Genomic DNA, 23,077 nt, shown 5'->3' with positions numbered 1-23,077 from the left:
GGGCAGCATACCCCAAATGAGTTGAGACTGCACGCGCCAAAAGCATATATTTCTGTGGTGAAGAAGACGATCTTATCCAATCACGTCGAAGTTTACTTGCCCTCGAGGAAGTTGGAGGAAAACATTAGAAATCTGGACCGTTGAAAGGTAAATATTGAGATATGCAGCAGAGAAACTGTCCAAGTCTTCATCTATGGCTGAAAAGACAGATAGTACAGGTTAGGTTATAAATAGTGCGAGTAGCTAACCTTTTTAAGTTGTATCTATGGATACCTAAGTGCAGTCTGCAGTGATCTTACCTTTGGGTTTGACAAGGACCACTGTCTTCTTCTTTTCTTCTTTCTCTCTTAAAAGAAACAAAGATCCTTTTTAGAAAAATTTAGAAGTCTGCTTCTACACCTGCATTGCTTGCTGTTTGGGGTTTTAAGCTGGGTTTCTGTACAGCACTTTGAGATATCAGCTGATGTAAGGAGGGCTAAATAAATACATTTGATTTTCATTTGTATTTATGGTTGAGTCGTTACTGTATAGTGTAACTGTGTTTTTCAGGCCACATACTGTATCATTATTCTTAACCAAATGTTTGAAATTTGTTTGCGAACGTGCCTTAGAAAATCTATCTGAATGCTGAGCAAGGGAATCAGTCCATTGTCATTGACTATACAAGCTAGCTAGCTAACGATAAACCAACGTTTGACCAATTATACTGTTATCATCGGGTTGACAAGGATTTATTTAAGTCCTTTTTGAGAATTCGCTGCAGTGCATTCATTTTCCGTAAAGGGGTATTCTATAAAGGCAGATCAAAGTTAGCCAGCTAACTTGCCAAAAATATTCAGAAACTTTTTATTTTTTAGAAAGTTACGTTTGAAATTGGCAACAACCAAAGACACATCTAAATGTAGCTTTCTTAATGACCCCAAAAAATAAACATTAATTTCTGGTTGTTTATCAAAGTTAGCTGGCTAACTCATTGATCTTGCTTTGTAGTATTTATTTAACTAGGCAAGTCAGTTAAGAACAAATTCTTATTTACAAAGACGGCCTACCCCTCTGGTCGTGGGTCCCCATGCACTTCTTGTGTTGTGTTTTCACTTTGACCGAGGAAGTAACTTTCTACAGCCGCTAAAGATAAACACTGAATTCACCACACCATTTACTTCCATCGAAGTGTGATACCTAAGTGCCCACACAGAGAACATGTTGGTATCTATAATAGTGAATATGGGCCATATACTTGTTTTGGACATTTTGCCACTCTCTTTCAGGATGTCATCCAATTGCAGTGTGACCAGATTACAGCTGGACTTAGTGAGCCAGGCAGAATGCCCCTCTGTTCACCTGCTGCCCTGTGAGATAGAGCATGACGGGCCTGCAGAGGTGTCCCAGTTCTTCACAGCCACCATCAAAGACCGAAAACATGGTACAAAGAGGCAGCAGTAGCTGCATGCATTCTGTACATAGACTGTGGAAGACCAACATCTGATGTCTCAGAGTGCTGTGTGTAGCCTACTGTCAATACAGATTACTTTAATACGGCTTGTGTGTCTATTCCACATTTTCCACAGAGAAAACGGTTTCGTTCAGGGGTCGTGGGTTAAAAGGTCAGGAGGTCAGCTGTCCGCAGGGCTACACAGGCCTGGTGCTGAGAGAGGTCAACAAATCAGGCTCTGACCAGGAGGTAAACACTGCCAAAATCATCACTCTCTGGCCAACATCCACATAATCTACTGTAGCAGGTCAACAACTCACAAAGAATGCTGTCAGAATCTCCTCTAATCTATCTGTAATCACCAACCAATGTCCACAAGCTCTTGCCACTGGGCAACAACTCAAAGAAGATAGCTATAATCCGTTTTTGAGCTGTGAACCCCACACACCAACCAGGAAACTCTTCCTTTTCCATTGTCTGTAGCAGGAACATACTGTATAACACTATATTGCATATTTAAACTCTTCACACACTGACAGTACTGCTATATGTGAGGTAATGTGTGTGTCCAGGACAGGACTGTGAAGGTGTCCTCAGTGTTCCATAAAGTCACCTACTGGAACCTCGAGACTTCGCCCAACTCTGATGACGGCATCGTCATGGCAATGGCCTGGCCGGATCTGGCAGAAGCGGTGTGTGTAATACAATAATTTGTTTTACTCCATTAATAAAAATCGAATTGTATTTGTCACATGCGACGAATACGACCGGTGGACATTTTTACCGTGAATGCTTACTTACGAGCCCTTTCCCAACAATGCAGAGTTAAAAAGTAAGAAAAATTGCAAAAAGGAAATAGAAACGCAATAAAATAACAAAAACGAGGCTATATACAAGGAGTACCGGTACCGAGTAAATGTGCAGTGGTATGAGGTAATATATAAATGTAGGTTAGGGTAAAAGTGACTAGGCAATCAGGATAGATAAATAGTAGCAGCAGCGTATGTGATGTGAAAGAGTGTGTGTTTGTGTATGTGTGAATGTGTGGGTAGTTTACAGTGAGTGTGCATAGAGCCGGTGCAAGAGAGTCAGTGCAAATAAAAAGGGGGTCAATGCAAATAGTCAGGATATCCATTTGACTAACTGTTCAGCAGTCTTATAGATTGGGGGTAGACGCTGTTAAGGAGCCTTTTGGTCCCAGACTTGGCGCTCTGGTATCGCTTGCCATGCAGTAGCAGAGAGAACCGTCTATGATTTGGGTGGCTAGAGTCTTTGAAAATGTTTAAGGCCTTCCTCTGACACCGCCTGGTATAGAGGTCCTGGATGGCAGGGAGCTCAGCCCCAGTGATGTATACATGGCCCATGGGTAATAACACATTATTCATATTTGACAGATACATGGGCCGGTGGATGACTGACATGGAAGAGGCCAAAGCAAAGAAGATCAATCCCTTCTCTACCCTCCTTTTCATGCTGAAGACTGCCTCAACACATTTTGGTTGTGTTGTAGTGGACACTGTCTATCTTTTACAGATCCATAGGGGTGAATTGTGCTTGCTGCTTCTTGTGACTAATGTTACTATTGTACCATGTTCTTTTTGTTGTATTTTTCTGTCATCAATTATACTCATATTATAGACCATTGTGATACAGATCGTGTTGGAAGTCATTTATTGAACAGCACTCCAATGGAAGTATGTTAGACTGAAGAAATGTGTTCTATTCACAGCAATGAAGTAGTAGTGATATTCAGCCAATTGTAAAAGTTGGCAACAATGGAGACTTACAGGTAAAAGTATCACAGACCATTACGCTATTAGTGTTGACAAAAAACAGTACCCTTTGACAACTGTCAATTTATCTGGAATATATAACAGTACAGTACACAGTGTATTTTGGCACTGAGGTCATAGTAAGACAACTGGTACAATATGTAAAAGACAAAAGTCCTGAAAGTCCCATTTAAAATAGCTAAAACACCACCAGCCCCTGTCCTTTAGGAATGCCAGCACCAGCTTGTTGACTGAGCACCGGGCCCACTCAGTCCCGGGAATGGGCATGTCGGAAAAGACCATCCTGGTGGAGGAAAACACGTATCTGACATATCCCAGACCGTCTGGAAGTGCCCCAGATCATGGGAAGTATCCCAGATCATGGGAAGTAATCTCAGATCATTGCCATGGACATGCAAGACCAGGATCTCTGGTGTTGGAAGGGGGAAGGCATAAATAATGTGTCATTCTCCGTAGCATAGGGAAGTATACAGCTAGCTGTGTGTGTTAGCTGTGTGGAGGCTGGCCCTCCTCAGTGTCTCCTTTACTGCGTTTGGCTGGCAGGCTGGAGTCATGAGCCTTCCTAATGTGGCGGTATAGGTCACCTGACTGCGTGTAGCTACGGTAACAGTAGCGGCACTCGTAGGGACGCTCGCGTGTGTGCACGATGGCGTGTCGCCTCAGGGTGTACGCGCACGAGAACGTCTTTCCACAAACACTGCACGTGGGGACGTCCTCGACATAATTCCCCATGGAATCCTGGAAGTAGACGGGCTGGTCGGAATGTTGGCCCACGGAGGGGAAGAGGGAGGAGGGGAAAGGGGGAGCATCAGAAGAAGTGGAGCTGGGTCCGGAGGGGGAGAAGGAGAAGGAGAAAGGCTCAGAGGGGTGGGAGTGGGTCATCTGGAGTGAGGCGTGGTGGGGGTGAGGAGGGATGAAGTGGGGGTTGTTTAGTTCATCTCTGTCTTTATTATCGTCGTTAAACTCATTCCTGTCCTCTACCTCCATCATCCCTCGTTCTCTACCCCCATTCATTCCTCTCCTTATCATCACTCCTTCCATCTCCTCAAACTCCTCATCTGAGATCACTATGGCCTCCACCTTTACCTTCACCCCTTCCTCCTGCTCCACCTCCTCCACTCCCACAGTCCCCATGTCAGAGTGTTCACTAGCCTCCTTGCTCTCCCTCTCTGACCCCCCATGCTGCAGCCCGTCAGGCCTTGACAGGGCTGAGGTTTGGCCCTGATGGGTTACAAGGTTCAGGTTGGGAGGTGAGGTGAGGAGTGAGTGTGGAGGCTGTATTCTAATCTGAGGGTGTGTGTTGATACTGAGACCATGCTGCTGGCATTGCATGCCTGGTGTGATTACTGTGCTCTTGTTAGAGACAGGGTCATGGCTGTCCTGTTCTGGGCTGGAGGAGCTGCTGTGGTCAGACTGGGTCAGTATCCCCACCATGGAGCTGGAACCATCAGTCTGGGTCACAGGTACCACTGATGATGCACCTGCTGATGAAGAGGGCTGGCGATGGTGGCTGCTGAGATTGTATGACTCTGTGGAGCTGCAGGGGCTGCAAAGGGCCGAGCCCCCCTGAACCTCTCTCTGACCTCCCAGCTTGAGAGAGGGACCGGAGGAAAGGGTAACCAGCTCACCCACATGAAGGAGGGCCTGGTCCATGCCCGGCTGGGTGGTGTCGGCCATGTCAGGACTCAGAGGGGCGTGCGCATGAACCTCCACCCTCCTCTCTGACCTCGTATAACAGCCCAACTGGCTTCTCTGCATCGCCACTGACGCAGACTGAGACACTGACATCGCCATCACTTTGGCAGCTCCTGTTGCCACCATGCCAACTCCAGGTCCACTTGCACCCACCACCGCCACTCCACTCTCCTCCGGGCGCGTGCTGTCTGCCTCAGCTGGTGGTGGTCGATGCTGTAGCCGTCTCTTACACACCCGGACCACCTCGTTCATGTGGAGGAAGCTCGCCGCCGCCAGCACGTCCTCTGCTGGGGGAGGGGCCTCAAGCCGCAGCACACCCTCGTACATGAAGTCTAACAACAGGCCGAACGCCGCCGCCGTCACGATGTCCCCGTCCAGCGTGACCGAGCTGGCCCCGGTGCCCCCTGGGGGATCAGAGTAGAACATGTGGAAGAATGGAGAGCAGGAGGCCAGGACAGCACGGTGGGCCAGGAAACGTGAGGAACTCACGAAGACGGTGCAGTCGCACAGGAACCCACGCTGACGCTGAGAACGCAGGCCTGACAGGAGCTGCAGGGCGTGCCGGGGGAACTCCATTACTGTAGAGAGAGAAGGGAGACAGAGAAAGAGCGAGGGAGTGGAGAAGAGAGAAGGGGGGAGGGAGAGAGAAGGAAGAGAGAGAGTGAATTACAAGGAGATCTGATGGATAGGAAGACAGAGAAAGAAAGAACCAGTGAAGCACCTACTGGAATGTGACAGTGTGCTCCCTCACACTGGCAATCAGTCTGCTTCAGAGAAGTCGGGTTGGACTGCCTCCCTTGTCTCAACAGACGGTTGCCATGGTTACTCCATGGATTATCAATCTGACTGAAGTCACCCTAAAAAAACACGCAATAGTCTCTACTAGACAGTGTTGAATAAAACTATATTTACATATACTTTACCAGTAGTACCTGCTGTTAGTCCTTTTGGCGGTAGGAGGATGGAATGGGTTGTTAAACAGACTTTTGCGGCGCTGGTAGGTTGTGCAAGTGTTTGTCACGTGTGAATTGCATCAGTATTGAAAATAAAAACCGGAAATACCAACCATATACTGTACAGACCAGTGTATGAAAAACGGTCTAATAACACTTCCCTGTGGTTATTTTGTCTCAGAGTACCTCCTACATAAAGTCAAATTAAGTGGACAACAGGTAAAGTAAGTTAAAGGGGAAGTTTATTCAACATTCTGACTGTTAATAGCCTGTCCGGGAATACTGAGTTTACATAGAGACAAGTGCGTAAGTGTTTCACCTTAGGATTCTAATTGAGGATTTCGCCTCGCTAGTCCTCAAGCACTGGTTACCCTCCTTGTATGCATGATAAAGGCAAGAAAATATATCCGTAATTTTCAATAGCTACACATCAAGCACTGTTATTCATCAATAGTAAACAATACAGTTTCTTAGTAGCGAGTAAGTGCACAATAAACACAAATGATTCATGTATTTGAATATTTACCAGTTATGCGAGGTTTATAGCTATTTGATACTCGCTGGACCAATATTAGCAAGCTAACTGGTAGCTTGCTAATACTGAATGATGACCATTTTAGTCCGTACATCTCTAAATAAACATATTTTAGATCACTTGATAAAGCCTTTATCGGGACTTGTACCAAAATGTAGTTGGAAACACCATTGTTATATTTAAATCTATCATTAGCCAGCTGCTACAAGATATTCTTACCTGCTAAAAACGTAGCCTCTTTTCTTTATTGACACAAAACAAAGGGCCAAAGCCCATTACTGGCACCTACTGGTTGGAGTCTGAACAATGTGCCTGCTTTTTTACATTTCGTGCAATTATTTTTAACTATATATGTCAATCTATATTTTGCCAGTGAGTTTTACCACAGTCATTTATTGTGCTTACGTAAGAACATTCAACATTTGCGCTTTGAATGTGCAAACTTTTCTTTAGTGGGCATGGCAGTAGGCAGGCCGGGCACCATAACGTTTTAATTATTGTGGTAGCTTGCCTTGCTCTGCAACTTAATGTTATGAGAGTTGAGAGAGATCCATTCCACATTGAACCGACAGAAAGAACTGTACTGTAAATGGACAGTGGAGGAAGAGGACGTGGAAGGGGGAAGTCAGGTAATCAATCGTGAAGAGGTGAGAAAATAGACTGACATTAGTCCTCTTTGGGATGTTTCATATTTCTGTCTTTCGCTAGCCCTTCTCTAATGAAGTATTCAAATGCAAATCAGAACTAGGAAACTCGGAAATGTCCGACTTGTTAACTAGTTGTAGTTAATCACTCCAAGAATTAGCAAGTCGTACGAGTTTCCTTGTGAACGTGACATAAGACTAACTTGAGGACGTTTATTATATTCTAGCAAGTAGCAGAGTACTGGAAGCCTCTCGTTTTGCAAGTCTATATTGAGTGGTGGTGTTATAGTTAGCTGGTGTGAGTTACCACCACAGACTCGCACATAAACAAAAATACTACGTTTACTATAGAATATTATAGTACTTACTATAGTGAACTGTAGTATACTGTAGAATACTATAGGCCTACCACAATTAACTCAATATACTTAAAAAGGACTAAAAACAAATTGATAATGAACCTTTATTAATACAGTTTCTCGACTGTCCAGCTCGCTAATAATCACTAGACAGTCAGGGAGCATCGGCAATTCCAATAACGATGGACAATTTATAGAAAATGTTGATGGCAAAGAAATATAAACAAACCCGTTGAAGACTGAATGCAGCCCCCGTGGAAAAATGAGTTCAATATCGCTGTACTACAGTAATGTCAGAGAAAACACTACAGTAAATACAACAGTATTGTACAGTTTGCATATAACACTACAGTAAATACTAAAGTATTCTAAAATCTGCAAAAATACTACATTAATTACTATAGCATATACTACAGTTCTTTTACTACAGTATTTGTACTGTAGTTAACTTTTAATACTATAGTATATTACAGTAAATACTACAGTATTCACTGTAGTGTTTTTGCAGACTTTAGTGAATACTACTAAAGTAAAGTCCGTAAAAACACAAAAGTGAATTCTATAGTATTTATACCATGGCATACTGTAGTATTTTGTTTATGTGGGTAATCACAAGTGTGCATGTGTTGTCTTTCAGGACAAGGATGCCCGCCTGTCCAAGTCTCTGTCCTTTGCTCTGCACTATGGAGCCAATCAGATGGAACTTCACATAAATCCTGTTATAAAAGCATCTTATTTAATCCCACTGTTCCATCATTTCATATTGCTGCACTATAAACATGACATGCACCCCTACAATCTTTACTCCTCATTTACACTGAGTGCACAAAAAAGTTTGGATTGATTGATTGATTTTGTCTGGGGAAAAACAACATACATACCACTAAGATGACCGGGATTGCACAGTAAAGTTGGGGATTTATTTCGATTGTCGTCCCTATTTTTTTTTTTTTACATAAATACATAAACAATTACATAGAGATGAAAAAATGCTGAATCTCCAGATGAGTATGATGTGGTTTTAAGTACAATTCTTACAAGTTTGTTTGGCTGGTAGCTTATTCTTTAGATGTTTGTGGCTGCTGGTGAACCATGATGTGCATGCATAATCAAGTGACACTGGACTGGTGCACTTGCCAGAGTTTTAGGGTGTCTATAGCTAGGTTTCCATTCAGTTGGTGACAGATTTTCATGTGAATATTGTGGTAAACTGTGGGGTGTTGGGCTGAGCTGCAGAAAAAAAACACACAACCCTCCCCTGTGTCCCCCCAAAAAACACACTACCCTCCCCTGTGTCCCCCCCAAAAACACAACCCTTCCCTGCCCCCCCCCCCCCCCAAAAAAAAAAAAACCACACTACCCTCCCAAAAGAAAAAAGAAAAGGTTGGCAACCCTCCCGTGTTTTGGACCACCCCTCACCCCAGTCCGATCTGTCCCTAAGCACTGTGAAATTATTTGTTGCCCAAATAAGGAGGGCCTTCTGGGAAGGCTTAATAGCCTACTCCTATCTTTACAAGCATGCTCAATTAATGATTTCTTTAAGTGCTTTAAGTCCTGGAATATGCTTAATCTGGGTCTGGGAAACTTGCCATAGAGCCTCTCATAGACGGGCTTCCTTTGATGTCTGTATCCTCCCTTTGCTCCAGGCATGAGGAGAGACTGTGACCTGGCCATATTCACTGATGTCCCCAAAGCCTTGTCTGATAACTTAAAGTATCAGAGTGCTGTCATTGTCTAAATGCATAAGTATTTTTCTTTATGTGTTTCTGATTTTTGTGCAGAGGCTATCCAGTTCTTCTGGCTGGAGAACGGTGTATTGCTGACACGTGGGGATACTGAGGGGGAAACTACTTCCCCGCCCTGAAACTAAGACCCACATGTACCTCACACATGACACACACTCACGAAGGGGAGGATGTTAGATGGGATGGATAGAGAGGGAAGTGAATATTTACAAATGATATAAATAATCTGTTTTAGAGAGTATTCTGCCACTGGAGTAGGTGAAGAGGCTTATCTGCGCTTCGGAGGTAAAAGACATGGCTGAGTTTGTCATCAGACAGCTGTCGATTTCCAGTTCTGTCTAGACTGTTTCCATGGAAACAGATACTGTTCGGAACCAGAACCCGAAGACTGAATGAAGACTATGAGTCTGAAAACACCCTCAACAACAACTCTATTACCATACAGGCCACAGTACAGGCACAGAGACTGAAGGGTGTTCCTGATAACACTGTCACATGACTGGAAGACACAAAAGGATGCTATCTATCAGATGGGAAGCAGAAGGCACAAGCTGTGGTTTTGTCAACGGACAGTCTCAACTGTTCCACAGAGATAGGAAAACACACACACACACACACACCCCGCATGCCTTCCTGTGGCTTCCTGTGCATTTAGCAACATTTCCGGAAACTGCCACCATACTCGAGGACATTCAACCATCAAGCCAAATGCCTCATAGGGAAATTAAAACGGTCAACTTTTTTATGTATGTCAATAAACATATTTAATTATGGATTTCAGAATTGACAATTCATTACATTGTTAATCATTTTCTATAACTTCTATTCATGGGTCACCTCTTCCTTGATTTATTGAATAGTCAACTGCATGTCTGCTAGGATCCCAGCGTGGACTGGTTGTCATTTCTCTTCAAGGCTGCTGCAGCCGCACCCTAAAACACTCAAACTGTCCACTGGTGTATCTGCTGTATGGATTTATAGATTGCTTCTAGGGCTATAGCTGCTGTATATTACTGGGTGAGGGTGTCACAGAGCCTCGTGGCCTCCTGTCAGCTTGTGGAAGAGCTCTTCGTTGAGTGTGTCACTCTGCTCGCGGCTGCGTGTCGACATGAAGATGTAGCCTCCAATGAACTCATGGACGATCTTACAGTCAGCCGTCACACAACTGAACGCTATGTTCACGTTCCCATCAAACTCTATGGCCACCTGTGGGTTAGTAAAACAAACAAACAAACAAGCACACACAAAAGACGAGCAAAGCTAAATGACCAGGAAAAAGGGATACAGAGTTCAGTGTGTATTTGGTGATGCAGATTACTAAAGGAGATTGTGTGCAGAAAAATGTGAACATTTTGATTGTTTGATTGACGGGTCTGGTCACCTGTCGTATGTCCCAGTTGACATTCCACTGCCTCATGTTGTTGTAGCGCCAGGTCTTGACCACTTCTCCCACCCCCAGGTCGATACGGATCAGGCGGTTGGGGGTGATGCCCAGCACCTCGTCCTTCCTGCTGCCCTTAAACCTGAACGGGTCAGAGACCATCCATTAGACTCAACTTTACCACAACTTATCCTTAGACCAGCCACTAGACTCAACTTTACCACAACTTATCCTTAGACCAGCCACTAGACTCAACTTTACCACAACTTATCCTTAGACCAGCCACTAGACTCAACTTCACCACAACTTATCCTTAGACCAGCCACTAGACTCAACTTCACCACAACAACTTAACCTTAGACCAGCCACTAGACTCAACTTCACCACAACTTATCCTTAGACCAGCCACTAGACTCAACTTTACCACAACTTATCCTTAGACCAGCCACTAGACTCAACTTTACCACAACTTATCCTTAGACCAGCCACTAGACGCAACTTCACCACAACTTATCCTTAGACCAGCCACTAGACTCAACTTTACCACAACTTATCCTTAGACCAGCCACTAGACTCAACTTCACCACAACTTATCCTTAAACCAGCCACTAGACTCAACTTCACCACAACTTATCCTTAGACCAGCCACTAGACTCAACTTCACCACAACAACTTAACCTTAGCCAGCCATTAGCCTCTCACTAATCTTTGGTGATAGACTGTTAACATAAATGTAAATTGTGGTAACTGCCCAGCTAGTGCACGCAAGATTTGATTCTAGGTACCGAGAATAGCCTGCTGTGAAACGTGTGATACACTGGGTTGCCAGATCCGCCTTACCTCACCACCACCAAGGAGATACCAAAGTCAGGCAGGGCCTGCCAGATCTGGAGAAAGCGGAGGAGGGCGTCAGTCAGGGAGAGCTGAGCCACGTTCTGATATGCCTCCAGGATACGAGGGGTCAACTGGGCATGGCCAGAGAGAGAGAGAGAGGGTCATGTGGGGTTAGAAGGAAATAAAATGGTCTCAAAAATGACTCAACTGTGTGGTACTATGTTGGACAACTGCCAAAATAAAGCACACACTTGAGTAAATGAGGGTTCTGGCAGCTCTATTGTGAAGTGTAATTTTCCTGGCATGGGTTAGGTCCTCTCATCCCTTTAGAAGGTCAGGTAAACGCCAATACATACACAGCCATTCTGAGTGATCACCTTCAACCTATGGTAAATAATTTCTATTCAGGATGACAATACCCCCATCCTCAGGGCACGAGTGATCAAAGGATGGTTTGATGAGCATGAAAATGATGTAACCCATATGCCATGGCCGTCCCAGTCATCAGCTCTCTGAGCACTTAGGGAAGATTCTGGAGCGGCGCCTGAGACAACGTTTTCCACCACCATCAACACAAAACTAAATTATGAAATTTCTCGTGGAAGAATGGTGTTACATCCCTCCAATAGAGTTCCGGACACTTGAAGAATCTATGCCACGGTGCATTGAAGCTGTTCTGGCTCAACGCCCCATTAAGACCCTTCATGTTGGTGTTTCCTTTATTTTGGCAGTTACCAAGCTCTACTTGGTACCTGTTTGGCCTTGTACTTCTTGCTGTAGCGTGGAGAGACCAGGCTGTGTGTGTTGATGCTCATGCTGTCATCTGTGTGTGTGTTGGGGTTGGTCTGCTGCATGGCCAGGAAGGATCGGATGCTCTGGACCTCACTCTGGAATGAGCTGTCTGCCAGACTCTTCCCTTTAGAGGCCAGACGACACGCTGCCATCCAACTGGAATACTGCTCCTCCTATAGATAGATAGATAGATAGAGAGGGAGAGAGAGACTACAGTTATGGGCAAGATCTTGGGCCTTATAGTGGATCTTATCTACACTTTCAACAAATATTGTAAGAAATGTAGTACTCACGTATCTCGCAGTTTGTGTGTGTGTGTGTGTGTCTGTGTTTGTGTGTGTGTAACCCACATTTTCACAGCGCAGGTAGACCTCGTTCATGCCCTCTGGAGCTGGGATCAGAAGTTTGATGCAGAACTTTTGTCCAGCAACATTCACATCTGGAGCAGCCTCACAGCCTGAAAAGATGAAAGGTTATTGTACTGTGTGTATAAGGTCATTGTACTGTTAGTATAAGTAGGTGAAAGAGACTAAAGACAATTGATCTAAGGGAGAACATTAATTGCATTTCCTTGATTCCTTCTCCTCTGACCTTCTCATCCAATGGGTTTTGGGAAAGAGGCCAGGAGAGAGGATGTAAGAAATCAAGGAAATGTAATTGAGATTCTCCCTCAGTGTCTGCTTCATACCTTTGAGGTTGATCTGTTGAATGGGTTCTCCCAGGCTCTCCTCTTTGCTCTTATAGTAGGAGATGGAGGCATCCTTAAACTTGAACCAGTACTGCTTGTATCCCTTCAGAGTCAACCTCTTGGGCCTCAAACAGAAGTACACTGTTATTACTGCTTTACATGCTGTGGGAATTACTTTGTGGGTGGGTGGGTGTGTGCATGTGCTGATAATGCATGTTTGTGTGTGTACAATTTTGTGTGTTCCAGTCTAAAAATAGTGCAGGGAAATGAGGAATCAGACATTTTTTCACACAAATGTCGGATCTTACCGGAATATCTTCAAATAATCATTCAGCTCTGGGGCGGTCAGGTTCTCCTGTGTGGAAGCCAAAGCAACATGCAAATGAATCCTTGTTTGACATCTGATTTTCAAATAGGCATGGGAAATAATTCTGGCATCTGTGTCGATAAAAAATATATTATAATTGAATTCTACTTAATTGAACCTTTTACTGCAGGGGGCTAAATCAGAGTCACACCGACAGTTTATTGGTGGTCTTAAACAAATCTACTTTGAAACTAAAGTACACACCTCCAACACAAGGTTATGGTCTTCAAAAAAAGAAGCATGTCAGATATTTGAGTTTGCCTCCCAATATTACACTTTATATACATCACAGAAGATAGAAACATAACCAATCCGTTTGACTTAGAAACACCAGAGGGGATTTGGTCATTTGACTACAGGAAAGGGCTACGCTACTTTATTTATCATTCAAATACATAACTGAAATACATATATTTTGACTCACAATACAATATATTGTGGGAAATAAAGAGTCATAATGTTCTGACCAGCATGTCTTGGGGGCTGCTGTTCGCCCCATCCAGCTTGACCTCCAGGCACTGTAGGGCTGAGTCCAGGTCATCCATGGCCGGACTAGAGGTCATCGTCTGGGGCTCCGACAGGGACAGCTTGTTGATGTGGTACTGGGGGGGGGGGGGGGGGGTTGAAGATGACAAGGGAGAGGTAGTCATAGTTATACTTACAGCACATTAGAACTAACATTAAAACAACTTTGACAGTTGATGCTCTCTTTTGGTGAACGCTTGATGGGGTTCAGGTATTAGAATGAAGGCACATGTCTAGGAAGTATCCATTCTGTGTACCTGTATAGCTCCAAACAGCAGCATCTCCTCCTCAGTACAGTCTATGTCCTCCAGTAGGATGGCCCAGCGAGCCTGCTCATACATCTGGGTCAGACGCACCGCATCATACTGAGGGAGGGGTTGGGGTGAGGGGGCAGAGAGAGAGAGAGAGAGAGGTGAGGGGGCAGAGAGAGAAAAATGTGAGGGGGCAGAGAGAGAAAAGTGAGGGGGCAGAGAGAGAGAAAGGTGAAGGGGCAGAGAGAAAGAGGTGAGGCAGCAGAGAAAGAAGGAGAGACAAAAGGGGAGAGAGAAGAAAGAGTGAGAAAAAGATGAGAGAGAGAGGTCAGAAGAGGTCACAGAAGTGAGTCAGTAAAACCCAGATGGTTAGATTCCAGAGTAGAGTTCACACTTCTATTTTAGAGCCTATTTCCAATTCAACTATCACTTTCCATTCGGTATATCACTAACTCACACACACACACACACACACACACACACACACACACACACACACACACACACACACACACACACACACACACACACACACACACACACACACACACACACACACACACACACACACACACACACACACCTTGGGCTCCAGGTCATGGAAGCAGTAGTATTTGAAGCGCAGCCATAGTCTGTCATTCTCCTGAACTCCCTGCTCCATCAGTGAACGAGAAGAGTCCAGCCACCTGAGAAAGGAGAGAGAGAAAGTACTTAGAACGAAGGACGACGACAGAGTGAAGTGAAGATCGAGACAGAGAAATGTGTGTGTGTGTATATGTCTACCTGCTGTGGATGTGGGCCTTGTCTACCACACTGGCGGGGCGGTACAGCTTAGCGATGGCCTCTGGAGGGGGAGCAGGCTGGGAGACTGACAGCATCTTGTACACCTTCTCAGTCTTAGGGGAGTCAGCGAAATGGGCAGGCATTCCATTATACAAGCAGGGGCGGGACACTGGGTAGGAAGGGAAACAGGACAGGGCCAATATTGGGTCAAATAGTGAAGATATCTAGATCGTACTACTACTGCTACTAGTACTACTGTTACTGCTACTACTACTGTTACTACTACTGTTACTGCTAATACTGTTACTGCTACTGTTACTACTACTACTACTACCACTACTGTTACTGCGAATACTGTTACTACTACTGTTACTACTACTACCACTACTACTGTTACTGTTACTACTACTACTACTACTGTTACTGCTGTTACTACTACTGTTACTGTTACTACTACTACTACTACTGTTACTGCTAATACTGTTACTACTACTACTGTTACTACTACCACTACTACTACTACTACTACTACTGTTACTGCTACCACTACTACTACTACTACTGTTACTACTACCACTACTACTACTACTACTACTGTTACTACTACCACTACTACCACTACTACTACTACTACTACTGTTACTACTACTACTGTTACTACTACCACTACTACTACTACTACTACTGTTACTACTACCACTACTACTACTACTACTACTGTTACTGCTAATACTGTTACTACTACTACTGTTACTACTACCACTACTACTACTACTACTACTACTACTACTACTACTGTTACTACTACCACTACTACTACTACTATTGTTACTACTACTGTTAATGTTACTGCTAATGTTACTGTTACTACCGTTACTACTACTACTACTACTACTGTTACTGCTAATACTGTTACTACTACTGTTACTGTTACTACTACCGCCACTACTACTACTACTGTTACTGCTAATACTGTTACTACTACTGTTACTGTTACTACTACCGCTACTACTACTACTACTGTTACTACTACTACTGTTACTACTACTATTACTCTTACTACTACTACTGTTACTACTACTGTTACTACTACTACTACTGCTACTACTACTGCTAAAACTACTGTTACTGCTACTGTTACTGTTACTACTACTACTACTACTGCTGTTACTACTACTGTTACTGTTACTACTACTACTACTACTACTGCTGTTACTACTACTGTTACCGCTAATATGGTTACTACTACTGTTACTATTACTGCTACTACTGTTACTACTACTGTTATTGTTACTACTACTACTACTACTACTGTTAGTGCTAATACTGTTACTACTACTACTGTTACTACTACTGTTACTGTTACTACTACTGTTACTACTACTACTGTTACTATTACTGCTACTACTGTTACTACTACTGTTACTGTTACTACTACTACTACTACTACTACTACTACTACTACTACTACTACTGTTACTGCTAATACTGTTACTACTACTACTGTTACTACTACTGTTACTGTTACTACTACTACTACTACTACTAATGTTACTGTTACTACTACTGTTACTGTTACTACTACTGTTACTACTACTGTTACTGTTACTACTACTACTGTTACTACTACTACTGTTACTACTACTGTTACTGTTACTACTACTACTACTGTTACTACTACTACTGTTACTACTAATATGGTTACTACTACTGTTACTACTACTACTGTTACTACTACTACTGTTACTACTACTGTTACTGCTAATACGGTTACTACTACTGTTACTATTACTGCTACTACTGTTACTACTACTGTTACTGTTACTACTACTACTGTTACTGCTAATACGGTTACTACTACTGTTACTATTACTGTTACTACTACTACTACTACTACTAATATTACTGCTACTACTGTTACTACTACTACTACTACTACTGCTACTATAGCAAGTACTTAGTTACATAAGCTTTAAGCAAGCTTAGTTATTCTAATAATTAGTCAGACATAACGATGCAGGTTCTGCTCTTCATATTGTGATTGGTCAGCTGAGGGTCGATGGGGACATGATGGTCATAATGTGTACCTGAGGTGAGAGGCACTTCTGTGAGGTCATACAGTTCCTCTGACAAGTCTCTAACTTTCTTCCTCTTCTTCTCCTCTACAGGTCGCAGCAGGGACAGCTCCTCTGGCCGACGGATGTCTGGAACCAGAGAGGAAGGAGAAAGAATGGAGGGATGGGTGAAAAAGTGTTTTGTGGAGTGCCAAACTTTCACTTAAAACTATAAGCAGGTCATATGGTAGATTGTGGATTCCTTTGTTATGTTGATGTGAAAATAAAAAACTTATTGGAAAGAGAAAATAAAGTAATTGATTTCTGAACTCACTCAGCATCTTGCAGATGCCCAGCACAGTGCGGAACACAGGCCCAGAGAAGCAGACCCGGAGCCTGAGGTTCAGTCCGTTGGGCAGGCCCAGCCTCAGGGGCTTGTGCTGGGGCATGAAGATGAGCCCGGCATCTGCCTGGATGCCACACTTCTCAAGGGTCCAGGCCGTTCGCAGGAGCCACTGCTGCTTCTGCTCCCACCACAGGGCATGATCCGACCAGTCGCGCTTTACCTCTGCACAGGGGAGGAAACTGGTGAGCCCTCTGACACAACATGTCCGCCATGCATCACCCACACAGTCAGTGCCTTGGGATCTACTTGTGGTGGATCATATGAGTGAATATCACCTCTATACAATGCTGTGTAGGATAGGGAGATTGCTGGTCTCCACCATACAGTGTGCACTATCTGAATACGTATGTGTATGTGTGTGTGTGTGTGTGTGTGTGTGTGTGTGTGTGTGTGTGTGTGTGTGTGTGTGACTCACGTGACTTCTCCACTAGTTTGAGGATGACCCCACCTATGTGTAGGTCAGAGGTCACACTGACAGTGATGGGCGGAGCATCAGCTCCCAGGTCCTCCACCGCAACTGACAGGTCCCACGCTGCCATACTGAGAGAGAGAGAAATAGAAGGAGAGAGAAAGAGAGAGAGAATAGTAAGGGAGAAACAAGTGTTGGGTTGGGAAAAAGAATGAGAGAAAGAACGTGTGAAGGGGAGGACAGAAAATGTGTATGTATGTCACATGAAACACACTTTCAAATCCCAACCACACGTCCCACACAGACACACACCCTGGATGACCGGGTTCTTCTGACAAGTTCACTATGACAACACACACACACACCCTGGATGACCGGGTTATTCTGACAAGTTCACTATGACAACACACACACACACCCTGGATGACCGGGTTATTCTGACAAGTTCACTATGACAACACACACACACCCTAGATGACCGGGTTCTTCTGACAAGTTCACTATGACAACACACACACACCCTGGATGACCGGGTTATTCTGACAAGTTCACTATGACAACACACACACACACACCCTGGATGACCGGGTTATTCTGACAAGTTCACTATGACAACACACACACACCCTAGATGACCGGGTTATTCTGACAAGTTCACTATGACAACACACACACACCCTGGATGACCGGGTTATTCTGACAAGCTCACTATGACAACACACACACACCCTAGATGACCGGGTTCTTCTGACAAGTTCACTATGACAACACACACACACCCTAGATGACCGGGTTCTCTGACAAGTTCACTATGACAACACACACACACCCTAGATGACCGGGTTATTCTGACAAGTTCACTATGACAACACACACACACACCCTAGATGACCGGGTTCTCTGACAAGTTCAATATGACAACACACACACACACTTCCTATTTCTAACTTCAGCAATCATTCTGGATGCATACTTCTGCTTTCAGACCATACCCAACCCCATCCTACCCGACTCTACCCAACCCATTCCTACCCAACCCAATCCTACCCAACCCAACCCCATCAAATGTCCAACTGTGTGTGTGCACAGGAGGTTGGTGGCACCGAAATTGGGGAGGACAAGCTCGTGGTAATGGCTGGAGTGTAATCAGTAGAATGGTATCAAATACACCAGGTGTTTGATGCCAATCCATTAGCTCCGTTCCAACCATTATTATGAGCCGTTCTCCCCTCCGCAGCCTCCACTGGTGTGTGTGTGTGTGTGTCATGTAAGTATGGTAATAACAACATGGTGTAAGGTTAAGCACTCTGTAACTTGACTAGTTGTCTTGTTCTACTTACAGCAAAGGAGTCAGAGTTTTGGCCCATCGATAGAATAGAAGCCTACTGAAGTCATATACTGTTCACATCCATCCCTCTGTCCCATCCTCCAACATCACAATCGACCAGAAAAACATCTCTCTATCTCTCTCTGAGACCCCGGGCGAAACACTCTCACACAAACAACACAGTCCGTCTCACATTTGCTACACACTCTTGTGCATCTTACCTTCTCTACCGTCCAAAATGCAGGGGACTCTGGCAGCTTCTTTAAAAAAAGACCCACTACCCTTCTTCTGCTTGTTCTGTGAAACTACCCTTCTGGACTCATTTGGTGAAACCAGCCTATTCCACTTCCCCTCTCTCTCTGTTGGGTTGGGTCTTGAGTTGTGGTGTATGTATGATATGTGGTGCACATGTCAGTGCTGAAAAGGGTGTTCCTCCTTTGTCAGTTTCCGGCCACCGGAAATGTGAGTGACAGTGACACTGAATTTAGCTCTGTGTGTGTGTGTGTCAGTTATAATGACCGTATGTCAGTCTCATTGGTTCTGTAGCAGTCTGGGGAGGGTGGGTAGGGGATCCATACAGTAGACCAGGGTTCTGTAGCAGTCTGGGGAGGGAGGGTCATGTGATCCATACAGTAGACCAGGGTTCTGTAGCAGTCTGGGGAGGGAGGGTCATGTGATCCATACAGTAGACCAGGGTTCTGTAGCAGTCTGGGGAGGGTGGGTAGGGGAAGGGAGGGTCATGTGATCCATACAGTAGACCAGGGTTCATCAACTAGATTCAGCCGCGGGCCGTTTTTTTTTCATGGGCAGATGGTCAGAGGGCCAGATAATCTGTAGACTGCAAATTGACCGCAAGAAGCCCAAACAGATGTAATATTAGACTAAAACACAGTAATTTCAAACCTGGTTTAGTGTCGCTCTATTATGAGTGGGAATACTTTGGAACAGATTTCCCAAATTAAAATCACTAGGAGCTGATTTTCTGGTGTTTTTACAGTCTTTTAATGTCGAACAATATAAAAAACAAAAACAACTTTATAGGGCTCAGAAAACTTGGCCAAATAAAATCCCCCCGCAAGTTGGGGAACCACCTGCAGTAGGCTGTGTGTCAATTGACATGTGATGGACACACACACACACATACACACACACACACACACACAGTCTTGTACAGCTAACCTTGTGGGGACACACAATTCAGTCCCATTCAAAATCCTATTTTCTAACCCTAACCCGTACTATTACCCTAACCCTAGCTCCTAACCCTAAAACTAACCCTAGCTCCTAACCCTAAAACTAACCCTAGCTCCTAACCCGTAACATAATTCTAACCTTAATCCTAAACCACCTAGAAATAGCATTTGACCTTGTGGGGACTAACAAAATGTCTCCAGTTGGTCAAATTATTAACACACACACACACACACACACAGGAGGAGTAAGGGGCACTTCTATGTAACCTTTGACACTTGGTTGACATAGTCTTGCATTAGCTTTTGAAGGATATGCCCTAACAGTTCTAAATGTCCTCTTCTCTCCTCATATTTCCTCTGTGGTCGCTGACCTGAAAATAAATAGTGTGTACAAGAGGAGTTGAGGAAAGAGGATTTTTTCAATAAAAAAAAACAACTTTATTAAACTAGGCAAGTCAGTTAAGAACACATCCTTATTTACAATGACGGCCTACCAAAAGGCAAAAGGCCTCCTGCGGGGACGGAGGCTGGGATTGAAAAAAATAATAAATAGAACAAAACACACATCACGAACGACAAGAGAGACACCACAACACTACATAAAGAGAGACCTAAGACAACAACATAGCAAGGCAACAACACATGACAACAACACAACATGGTAGCAACACAACATGGCAGATGAGCAAAGAGGAGATGTGTTCTAAGCAACACTTGTATTGTTTTTCTTTTCAGGAGGGCTAGCTCGGAACACTTGTCATGTTTTTCTTTTCAGGAGGGCTAGCTCGGAACACTTGTATTGTTTTTCTTTTCAGGAGGGCTAGCTCGGAACACTTGTCATGTTTTTCTTTTCAGGAGGGTTAGCTCGGAACACTTGTATTGTTTTTCTTTTCAGGAGGGCTAGCTCGGAACACTTGTCATGTTTTTCTTTTCAGGAGGGCTAGCTCTGAACACTTGTATTGTTTTTCTTTTCAGGAGGGCTAGCTCGGAACACTTGTATTGTTTTTCTTTTCAGGAGGGCTAGCTCGGAACACTTGAAAATGGATTTGAAATAACTGATTTTAGCATTAAAAGACTCCAAAAAACAGCCAATCATTTCAGGTCCAGTACCATCGTTGGGCCGCGGGTGTGAAACATTCAGCAGACTACTGGCATTACACATCAGGCTAAAATCAAATCAAAGTTTATTTGTCATGTGCGCCGAATACAACAGGTGTAGTAGACCTTACAGTGAAATGCTTACTTACAGGTTCTAACCAATAGTGCAAAAAAGTTGTTAGGTGAACAATAGGTAAGTAAAGAAATAAAACAACAGTAAAAAGACAGGCTATATTCAGTAGCGAGGCTATAAAAGTAGCGAGGCTACATACAGATATCGGTTAGTCAGGCTGATTGCGGTAGTATGCACATGTAGGTAGGTATGGTTAAAGTGACTATGCATACAGTGCCTTGCGAAAGTATTCGACCCCTTGAACTTTGCGACCTTTTGCCACATTTCAGGCTTCAAACATAAAGATATAAAACTGTATTTTTTTGTGAAGAATCAACAACAAGTGGGACACAATCATGAAGTGGAACGACATTTATTGGATATTTCAAACTTTTTTAACAAATCAAAAACTGAAAAATTGGGCGTGCAAAATTATTCAGCCCCTTTATTTTCAGTGCAGCAAACTCTCTCCAGGAGTTCAGTGAGGATCTCTGAATGATCCAATGTTGACTTAAATGACTAATGATGATAAATACAATCCACCTGTGTGTAATCAAGTCTCCGTATAAATGCACCTGCACTGTGATAGTCTCAGAGGTCCGTTAAAAGCGCAGAGAGCATCATGAAGAACAAGGAACACACCAGGCAGGTCCGAGATACTGTTGTGAAGAAGTTTAAAGCCGGATTTGGATACAAAAAGATTTCCCAAGCTTTAAACATCCCAAGGAGCACTGTGCAAGAGATAATATTGAAATGGAAGGAGTATCAGACCACTGCAAATCTACCAAGACCTGGCCGTCCCTCTAAACTTTCAGCTCATACAAGGAGAAGACTGATCAGAGATGCAGCCAAGAGGCCCATGATCACTCTAGATGAACTGCAGAGATCTACAGCTGAGGTGGGAGACTCTGTCCATAGGACAACAATCAGTCGTATATTGCACAAATCTGGCCTTTATGGAAGAGTGGCAAGAAGAAAGCCATTTCTTAAAGATATCCATAAAAAGTGTCGTTTAAAGTTTGCCACAAGCCACCTGGGAGACACACCAAACATGTGGAAGAAGGTGCTCTGGTCAGATGAAACCAAAATTGAACTTTTTGGCAACAATGCAAAACGTTTAACCATCTTCCCCTGAACACACCATCCCCACTGTCAAACATAGTGGTGGCAGCATCATGATTTGGGCCTGCTTTTCTTCAGCAGGGACAGGGAAGATGGTTAAAATTGATGGGAAGATGGATGGAGCCAAATACAGGACCATTCTGGAAGAATCTGCAAAAGACCTGAGACTGGGACGGAGATTTGTCTTCCAACAAGACAATGATCCAAAACATAAAGCAACATCTACAATGGAATGGTTCAAAAATAAACATATCCAGGTGTTAGAATGGCCAAGTCAAAGTCCAGACCTGAATCCAATCGAGAATCTGTGGAAAGAACTGAAAACTGCTGTTCACAAATGCTCTCCATCCAACCTCACTGAGCTCGAGCTGTTTTGCAAGGAGGAATGGGAAAAAATGTCAGTCTCTCGATGTGCAAAACTGATAGAGACATACCCCAAGCGACTTACAGCTGTAATCGCAGCAAAAGGTGGCGCTACAAAGTATTAACTTAAGGGGGCTGAATAATTCTGCACGCACAATTTTTCAGTTTTTGATTTGTTAAAAAAGTTTGAAATATCCAATAAATGTCGTTCCACTT

At 43.9% G+C, this 23,077-nt stretch overlaps 3 protein-coding genes and 1 long non-coding RNA gene across 7 annotated transcripts; 2 read left to right on the top strand and 2 right to left on the bottom strand.

Annotated features, from left to right (window-relative positions):
• The first annotated feature begins 54 nt into the window (after positions 1 to 54).
• On the top strand, positions 55 to 3,084 carry rnaseh2c (ribonuclease H2, subunit C). Of its 3 annotated transcripts, none has more exons than XM_021559495.3 (5): positions 55 to 147; positions 1,269 to 1,423; positions 1,569 to 1,681; positions 2,005 to 2,124; positions 2,827 to 3,084. In XM_021559495.3, exons 2-5 carry the CDS (start codon positions 1,270 to 1,272, stop codon positions 2,848 to 2,850), a joined length of 411 nt encoding a protein of 136 aa, XP_021415170.2. In that variant the 5' UTR covers positions 55 to 147; position 1,269; the 3' UTR covers positions 2,851 to 3,084.
• A 2-nt stretch (positions 3,085 to 3,086) lies between these two features.
• LOC110489048 (zinc finger and BTB domain-containing protein 3) lies at positions 3,087 to 6,811 on the bottom strand. 2 transcript variants are annotated; one of them, XM_021561598.3, is made up of 3 exons: positions 6,628 to 6,690; positions 5,646 to 5,777; positions 3,087 to 5,498 (listed from the first exon to the last, which is right to left on the bottom strand). In XM_021561598.3, exon 3 carries the CDS (start codon positions 5,494 to 5,496, stop codon positions 3,712 to 3,714), a length of 1,785 nt encoding a protein of 594 aa, XP_021417273.2. In that variant the 5' UTR covers positions 5,497 to 5,498; positions 5,646 to 5,777; positions 6,628 to 6,690; the 3' UTR covers positions 3,087 to 3,711. The 2 variants fall into 2 exon arrangements, with proteins under 2 accessions (XP_021417273.2, XP_021417274.2); XM_021561599.3 differs by lacking the exon at positions 5,646 to 5,777 and having other exon boundaries at positions 6,628 to 6,811.
• Positions 6,812 to 6,839: 28 nt separating this feature from the next.
• Positions 6,840 to 8,151, top strand: LOC149978337 (uncharacterized). The gene is made up of 2 exons (XR_016486359.1): positions 6,840 to 7,055; positions 8,049 to 8,151. It is a non-coding gene; the product is annotated as an uncharacterized LOC149978337 (long non-coding RNA).
• Positions 8,152 to 9,894: 1,743 nt separating this feature from the next.
• Positions 9,895 to 19,317, bottom strand: fermt3b (FERM domain containing kindlin 3b). Its single transcript, XM_036943229.2, has 15 exons — positions 19,195 to 19,317; positions 17,653 to 17,777; positions 17,166 to 17,399; positions 16,865 to 16,981; positions 14,778 to 14,946; positions 14,578 to 14,680; positions 14,001 to 14,108; positions 13,686 to 13,820; positions 13,160 to 13,206; positions 12,852 to 12,976; positions 12,514 to 12,620; positions 12,124 to 12,336; positions 11,378 to 11,502; positions 10,538 to 10,679; positions 9,895 to 10,362 (listed from the first exon to the last, which is right to left on the bottom strand). Exons 2-15 carry the CDS (start codon positions 17,774 to 17,776, stop codon positions 10,183 to 10,185), a joined length of 1,929 nt encoding a protein of 642 aa, XP_036799124.2. The 5' UTR covers position 17,777; positions 19,195 to 19,317; the 3' UTR covers positions 9,895 to 10,182.
• Positions 19,318 to 23,077: the final 3,760 nt, after the last annotated feature.

This window comes from Oncorhynchus mykiss, chromosome 14 (assembly GCF_057628025.1).
Source record: "Oncorhynchus mykiss isolate SJ-2025 chromosome 14, ASM5762802v1, whole genome shotgun sequence".
NCBI classification, from domain to species: domain Eukaryota; kingdom Metazoa; phylum Chordata; class Actinopteri; order Salmoniformes; family Salmonidae; genus Oncorhynchus; species Oncorhynchus mykiss.
This window is presented reverse-complemented; position numbering and strand designations above follow the sequence as displayed.